At 29.3% G+C, this 8,680-nt stretch overlaps 1 protein-coding gene across 4 annotated transcripts in view; it reads left to right on the top strand.

Moving 5' to 3' along the window:
- LOC132722731 (solute carrier family 12 member 6-like) overlaps positions 1 to 8,149 on the top strand; it is a 101,449-nt gene extending 93,300 nt beyond the window's left edge. For 3 of the 4 annotated variants that reach the window (XM_060707271.1, XM_060707272.1, XM_060707269.1), the window contains 2 exons: positions 1,686 to 1,819; positions 3,285 to 8,149. In XM_060707271.1, coding sequence (XP_060563254.1) covers positions 1,686 to 1,819; positions 3,285 to 3,376 — 226 coding nt within the window. In that variant the 3' untranslated portion in view covers positions 3,377 to 8,149. The remainder of the gene's footprint in view (positions 1 to 1,685; positions 1,820 to 3,284) is intronic. The other variant, XM_060707270.1, reaches the window with a different exon arrangement.
- The last annotated feature ends 531 nt before the right edge of the window (positions 8,150 to 8,680 follow it).

The following is an 8,680-nucleotide window of genomic DNA, read 5'->3' on the forward strand; positions in this document are numbered from 1 at the left end:
AGTGTTACCTTTGTTGATTATTTGAAGTTTTTAAGTGAAAACTTCACATGTTGTTACAGCTTCATGTTGGATTTTTTTCCTAAGGATTTAAACTTACAAATCCAAAAGCAGTTTTTACTCCGCCAAAGAAAAACAATTTTCAAATTTGATGAGCCTTTTAATTTGTTTAAAATTTTTTTTTTAAAAAAAGCAACATTAAACCATACCAACACATGAAGTTTTCACTTAGAGGTCAGACACCCCCTCCATGCAAAATATTAATATTTTATGTTTTAAAAAAGAATTGTGTTTGGTAAAATTGTAATGTTCACCTTTTAAACTTGACTCTCGCTACTGTAGATTTGAATCGTGTTGGGCAAGTTACTTCTGTCATGTGAGCAAACTATCCAGCTTGTATATTTAAACACAAGCCATTTAAAATGTTAAGCAAGAAATAACAAAGTAGAAAAAAAAAGGAGCTAATATGATTGCTGCGGTATCATTATTGTTCAAGTGACTGTGAAAACTTGTCCTCGGTCAAAACTTTAAGGTAGCCTATAACTCAAACACTTCTAAAGGTATCAATATGAAACTTGGAATTCTTGCTTGTCATGTTGCTAGACAAGGGACATAATTTTGAAAGATATTTTTAGAGTTATTCTCCTTTTTAACTAAATTTTTTTTTATCAAAGTTGGTTATTTTAACATTCGAATGTTAACAGTGTATGCTCTTGTATTCCAAATTGTGTCAGCAATCTAATTTTTCAATATTTCTGACAAGTTTTGAATTATTCAATTAACAAGAAACTGGCCCATTTCAGAGTAATTTCCTCAAAACTGACTCTTTGTGTAAAATCAATTAAGCTTGTAACTTGGTTAGTGAAGGCCATTTTTCTCCCATAAACATCCTTTTTTTAAGGTGAAATTTTAGATTATTTTATATTAGTTTCATAATGTCATTAACTTCATTTTATAGAATCAATAATCTGCTTTCAACGGGATATTTCATGTGCATTTTATAAAAGTTTTTTTTTTCTTGAAAAATTAAGTTTTGTGTCATTTCTTCAAATACTAAGAATAAATTATGTTATTAAACTGTTTTGAGACTTACATGATTATATAAAGTATATAAAGCTTAAACCAGCAAAATATGAGCCGTGTCATGACAAAACCAACATAATGCTTTTGCGACCAGCATCATGGATCCAGACCAGCCTGCGCATCCGCGCAGTCTGATCAGGATCCATGCTGTTCGCTATCAGTTTCTCTTACTCCAATAAGGTTTGAAGGCGAACAGCATGGATCCTGATCAGACTGAACGGATGCGCAGGCTGGTCTGGATCCATGCTGGTCGCAAAGGCACTATGGTTTTGTCGTGACACAGCTCATATATTTTGAGCAATTCAAAAACTTTATGAAATATGATATTTCCAGTATGTAAGTAACTGTCATACCAACTCACTGTGGAATGATACAGTGGTAAAATCGAGAGATATATGTATAATTTTATCAAAATAACCACAACGTATTATTATATGTAATATATGCTATCCTACAAGCCACACCATGGATAATTTCTATGAATTAACATAAGTTTTGCTCTTAGCCCTCGATTTGAGATCTTTCAAAATGCATCACTTAAATGTGTCTGATAAGTGAAAATGATTTCTGTAAAGAATTTTGAACAATTTTTTTTTGTATTACAGAGATCAAAAGAATGTACGTAGAATGCACACAGCTGTCCGTCTAAATGAGGTGATAATACAGAAATCTCATGAAGCCAAACTTGTGATATTGAATCTTCCAGCTCCACCAAAGAATGAGTCAGGTGAACTGAACTGTATCCTTAATCTTACATGTGAAATTATATGAAGCTTTTTTTTGCTTATTATAATAGTTACTAAATGTAGTCACGATATGTGTAACATTATTGTAGTCATGAAATGTGTAGCATTACTGTAGTCGTAAAATATGTAACATTACTGTAGTCATGTTATGTGTAATGTAACTGTAGTCATGATATGTGTAACATTACTGTAGTCATGAAATGTGTAGCATAACTATAGTCATGATATGTGTAACATTACTGTAGTCATGAAATGTGTAACATTACTGAAGTCATGAAATGTGTAACATTACTGAAGTCATGATCTGTTTAACATTACTTTAGACAAAAAATGTGTCATCATGTTATGTGCACCACAACTGTAGTCATGATCTGTGTAACATTACTGTAATCATGATATGTTTAACATTACTGTAGTCATGATATGTTTAACATTACTGTAGTCATGATCTGTGTAACATTACTGTAATCATGATATGTTTAACATTACTGTAGTCATGATATGTTTAACATTACTGTAGTCATGATCTGTGTAACATTACTGTAATCATGATATGTTTAACATTACTGTAGTCATGATATGTTTAACATTACTGTAGTCATAGAATATGTAACATTACTGTAGTCATGATATGTTTAACATTACTGTAGTCATGATATGTTTAACATTACTGTAGTCATAGAATATGTAACATTACTGTAGTCATGATATGTGTAACATTACTGTAGTCATGATATGTGTAACATTACTGTAGTCATGATATGTTTAACATTACTGTAGTCATGATATGTTTAACATTACTGTAGTCATAGAATATGTAACATTACTGTAGTCATGATATGTTTAACATTACTGTAGTCATGATATGTTTAACATTACTGTAGTCATAGAATATGTAACATTACTGTAGTCATGATATGTAAATCATTGATCTGTAGTCATTATATATGTAACATTATGTTTTATGATATGTGTATCTTAATATTAGTCGTGGTTTGTGTAACATTACTGTAGAAATGATATGTGTAACTGCTATACTGTAATTACTCTAAGCTTGATAATATATTTTTTAGAGGTACATCTTATATCTTTGATTGGTCCTCAAAAATCAATGTTAAGAATGTCAATAAAGATACCTCAAAGAGATTTTTATTAGGTTTTATGTCGCACCAACACAGTATAGGTCATGTGGCTTTACTGGTGGAGGAAGACTTCGGGTGCCCCTCTATGTGTTATTTCAGGCACAAAGGGGCATCCAAGTAGAACCACCAACGTTCCGTAAGCTAGCTGGATATACCTGTCTCATGTGAAAGAATTTAAAGATGCTTGCATGTGCAGCTTGAACCTTAATCAATGAACGGCAAGGGGTTTGAAGTCAATCATAGAATTGTAGTTGTTTTTATGTTCTTAAGAAATGTTTTATATAAACAAACCATAATTATCCTTAACTGATTTAAGACATGGAATTTTTGGAGGTTCTCACTGAAGGTCTAGATAATGTGCTGATGGTAAGAGGAAGTGGAAGTGAGGTCATCACTATCTATTCATGATGTCATCAATTTATGTGTACCAAAAAGATTCAAGCAAGGTCATCACTATTGATTCATGATTTCATCAGTTTATGTGTACCAAAAAGAATCAAGCAAGGTCATCACTATTCATGATGTCAGCAATTTATATGTACCAAAAAGAATCAAGTTAGGTCATCACTATTTATGATATCATCATTGTGTGTAACAAGATTAAAAGTGTTTGCTGTACTCATGATGTCATCAGTTTGTGTGTACCAAGAAGATGGGAGTGAGATCATTGTTATGTTCAGGATGTTTAGGGTAGATCTAGTTTTAGATATTTTACTTTTAAGCTACATAAAAACATAATTTCAATTTTAGTTCACAAGTTTCCTTGTTGTTTCGGTGGGAAATAAGACAATTAGGGAACATTGATAATATTACATTAAAAACTCTTGCGTAATAAGGAAAATGTGAGAAATTGTGAACAATCAGATATAAATTACACATAAAGTAATAGATCTAGTAAAATAGTAGTATCTTGCCCTTTGCGGCAGATGTTATTAGTTTGTGTAACAAGTTTATGTGTACTAAGAAGATGAAAGTGCAGTGATTTTTCACCTTATATAACTGAGGCTTATAAAAGGCCTCTTTCCAATTGAATTTTTCTTTGAAATCATATGGTTTTCCCAAAAATCTGAACTTACACCAGCTTTTTTACTTTGCAAATTGGAAATTTTAGCTACAAATTTTCTCAAAAGCTAAGGCCTCATCCCAATGAAGTGAGAAAAATCACTGAACAGATGTTGTTGAGCTATAATGATTATGTTGCAGTTTTATATGTACCAAGAAAGAAAATAAGGTCAACATGAAATTAGAGTTTGACATGCAATAATGTCTATTAAGATTGTTATAACCACTGATTTGTTATAGCACCTTGTTTTTATCTCTATAAGAAGTGTTGGTCAAGTTGTACAATGGTTAAAGCAGCATGCCTCCAAATTCATACCAATTTTCATAAAAAGTTTGAAAATGTATTAAAAAGTAAAATATTTAAAAGTGAACAAAGAAAAAAAATAACACATTGCAAATGACACTTTCAATCCATGTAAATTACCAAATAAGTGTCAGAATATTCAAAAACACTCTTACTGTGTTAGTCATGCATTAGAAATAAGGTGATAAATACTTCAAAATCAGACATTTATTGCATGTAAAATGTAAATAATTATAAGAATTATTAAAATGTGATCTTTTATAAAATCTTAGAATTTTTTTCTTAAAGTTGTTTTTGTCAAAAAATTTGACTCTTCTGGAGGCATGCAGCTTTAATGGTATAAAAATAATATGAAGTAAAAAGAGGGAAATGAAATATGTTTATTATTTTGTGAAGTAAAATTTTTTAGTAATTTTTATGCACATATATCACTTATTTATTGACTGTTTAGCATGTCATAATAATTTTATGATGACATAAAATCTTGTAATGTCCCTGTAATAGGTTGCTCTCCCCTCCTACCACCTGCCAAACAATTTTAAAGTGATAAAGTTACTTTTAATTGTAAATATTTAGATAATTGAAAAATACATTTGTGATCATGCTTATTATTTTTACTAATCTGAAAGTCTTACAATCCCAGTATTTTAAAATAAAATTGATTTTGTCCCTAGGTTTTTAATATATATCAGTAAAAGAGTCACCTTTTATGCCATGTCCTTTGGAATAATTTAGTCTGGTTGTATTTTACATGACTGCATTTATGAGGGTACCAAGAAATCATTATACATGTAAAAACATTTTTTTAAAGATCTGATGATTGGTTTTTGTTTACAAGTTTCAAGATATTAAAAACTAATGTGATTTTTAACATGTCTCAATAACTTTGAAATGTTTCTTTGAAATGTAAATATTTTCAAAATAATCCTGTTTAAGTACCCCTGTATTTTTGTTGTTGATTTTTTTAACAAATATAAAAGTGATTTATTCTTAAACACGAGGTTGTTAATATGACAAGTTTTTTGTATGATTAAATAGATCATAATTGATTGATAGATTGAAAGCATTTAATTATCTTTGTGCCATTTCATTGGGTATTTGAACTAAATTTAGTTGAGACTTCTTAATAAATCTGCTGCCAGTGTTATTTGTAACTTTTATAATTGAAGTGAGCACCCTTTTAACTAGTTAAGTGTTCATAACATATTTTATTTTGAAGAGTAAATAACATAATAAACAACATGTATCATAAATTAGGAAATTAAACTAATAATACAAACCGACTTTTTATCAGTTATTTTTTTCTTTTGTTTTTTAAAACTATAGTCATGACAAAACTGTGTTCAAATGATTTGGGGATGGTTGTTTATTAATTGTTTTTTTAAGGTTACGTTGAAATGTGTCGTTTTTTGTTTTTTTTTGTATAAATGATGTTGTTTCTGGAAATGAAGCAGATGTTTTGGTATATGAAATTGTGTTTTAAAACAGGAGTAAGGCACTGGTAATGCTTTTACAAGAGAAGGAAATTATTTTGTTTAATGGAACTGTGTAAAAGATGTCAAGAAAAAGGATTCTTTTAACATTTTATAGACATTATTGAATTTAACAGGTATCAAATGTCTTTTTGTCTAATCATATTTTATTGCTAATATACACATGTGAATATACAGAGAAACAAATTGATTTTGAAATAACAAATAGCAAAAGGGCGGGGCCCAAGTTCTTACAACATTAGCAATCGGTTCTTCCCCTCAAATGTCTTGAAGTGAAAATGTAAATATGTAAAAATGTATTATGTTAATGAATGTGAGACTGTTGACTTTAAACAGGAGTATAAAAATGTGTTTGCTTACAAGAATGAAAAAAAACATTATGTTCATTTCAATAATTTAGATTACTCTATGTTAAGTAAAGAATGTGGAGTTTACATGAATATGACAACTTAAGAGTACTGTTTACATGAATAGGACAATTTTAGAATACTGTTTATATGAATATGACAAGTTTAGAATACTGTTTACATGAATAAATGGAGTTGTGTTCCTATTAGGAGAGTTAATTTAGCTCTATATTGATGTTAAATTGTTGTTAATTCTACATGTCAAAAACATACATTTGTTGTATAAATTTGTGATAAAGCTATATTTTATTGTTTAGTGTATATACTGCATGCAGCTAGTCTGTGTCTATTATTGTGTTATTTTATTATGCTTTATTATGTATATATATCATGTGTGAAAAGTAACTTTCTTTGTTCAGTTTACTGGCATATAGTAACGCTTCCATATTGTCTCTTCCAGTAAACACAGTATCTAGACATATTTTTGTACCATTTTGCTGTTTTAAACTAGCACACTTTGTGATATTTATTCCTGTAAGAATTGTTTTAAAAAACTACGGCATTTTGTCTGTCATTATATTGGTTGCATGTTGAAGTTATCAAGCAGTGGGAGCCTGTAGGTTAATCAAGTTTTGACCATTATTGAATCTCTATAACTTTGTTCTAGATCTAATTATTCAAGAATTATGTTAAAAAATTGACTTTGTGTAGGTTATTTGAATTTAATTGGAAGTTAATGATCTTGATAAAATCAGAATTTCATGTACATAAAAAATATTGAGTGAGACTAAAAAAAAGGATTGGAGCACCACACTTAAAATCGTATGCCGGTATATACCGGACAAGGCGCTTGAACGATAAAATGCCAAAATCTTGCTTTTTCACCCAACGGAATGAACTTAAAAACGTCTATTTCATCTTTTCACACCGATTTATGTCTGATAATTAATGAAAAATGTAAAAATCGGCGAAAAAACGATATTTGTCTATTTTGTGATCATGATTTCTGCAAGTGTCTACAGGTACTGCTCCATTCCTGTATTGAGATAAATCAAAAAATATGACATATACTATATTTAAAATTTTGTGTTCAGTGGACAAAAGTAGCAGTCAATAATAGTTTATGATGAAAAGTTTATTGCATATATACATGTAGCTTGTACAGTGAAACAGTGAATTTGACCATATTATAATAAACCACAAACAGTGAATTTGATATTTTGTTGAAAGACCCTGGTAAACACAGTTAAACAATTTGTATGATGTATCCATATAATATAATAGAATTATAGATTAAATGAAGCCAGTATTATATATAGATACTTGGTCCCGCACATTATTTACTTTACCTGCATTTATTTGTTGTTCCTAGTGGCAGGGCCATGCATATCTTGTGTTCCGAGAATCTTGTGTATTGTTTTAATATACGCACATACATTGTATTTGCTAGATGAAAGTATTATTATAGCTTATATTTTCATTTTATATAGGGAATTTTTTTTATGTATTTTGTTTATTTAGTTTTATAAATGTGTTCTATAGCATTGTGGGGTTTTATTTTTTTGGTTTTTAATAATCTTATTTTAAGTTTGTATTTATTATTTAGTTGTAATGCTGCTGCAATAAATTGTTGTTGGTTTTGTTTTTGTAATTATGTATTTATTTTTCTTCTGTTGAAATTCAACAATTTATAGATTAATTAAGGTGATAGATTAGAGCAAGGGTTTTATTTTAAAAGTATGAGTTTAAATCAAACTGAGGTGTTTTTATACTCATTATAAGTTGTTAAATTATTTAATATTGGGGAAAAAAAGTTAAGCTGATTATATTTGGTACATGATGTCAGTTAGAAACATACAGAGCTTATATGTTTCAGTATATACCTTTAAGTTTAATAACATTGTTATATAATGATAGACAAAGTCTTTTCTACTGATATTTCAAATGGTATCAACTTGTTTATTTTGTTACCTATGATATGACATTTTGTAACTGGAGAATTATCTACATGTCTACATTTGTATACTAAAAGGTGCTGTTTTATTTTAGAATATTCATACATGATTATTTATAACTTATTTGATATTTGGGGTTTATTCTAGAGAGGCTGAAACTATAACAGCATATAAAGTTTAAATACCCCCCCCCCCCCCCCAAAAAAAAAAAAAAAAAAAAAAAACACACATCCTAAAGTTGTAGGGGGTGGTGTAAACTGATACTAGTATTACCTTGTCAAAGGGACTGGCACTTAACTAAAAAACTATTTTAGGTATCAACTTGTAACTTCTTAGGTTCATTAATGAGAATTGCAGTGTCCAGGAACAATAAATTTGGAGTTATTGCACTTTGTAATTTTTATACTTTATTTTTGTCAAGAAAATAAGTCAGAAGTATTGAGGAGATTGAGATATAAAATTTCCTACATGTATGTCAGGCTTCATGACAATGAGCATTTGTTAATATAAATCAAAGCACTGTGAGTGTCAACTGTTCAGATACCGTAAGA

Source organism: Ruditapes philippinarum, unplaced genomic scaffold (genome assembly GCF_026571515.1).
Source record: "Ruditapes philippinarum isolate M1 unplaced genomic scaffold, ASM2657151v2 ctg147_1_1_1_1, whole genome shotgun sequence".
NCBI classification, from domain to species: Eukaryota; Metazoa; Mollusca; class Bivalvia; order Venerida; family Veneridae; genus Ruditapes; species Ruditapes philippinarum.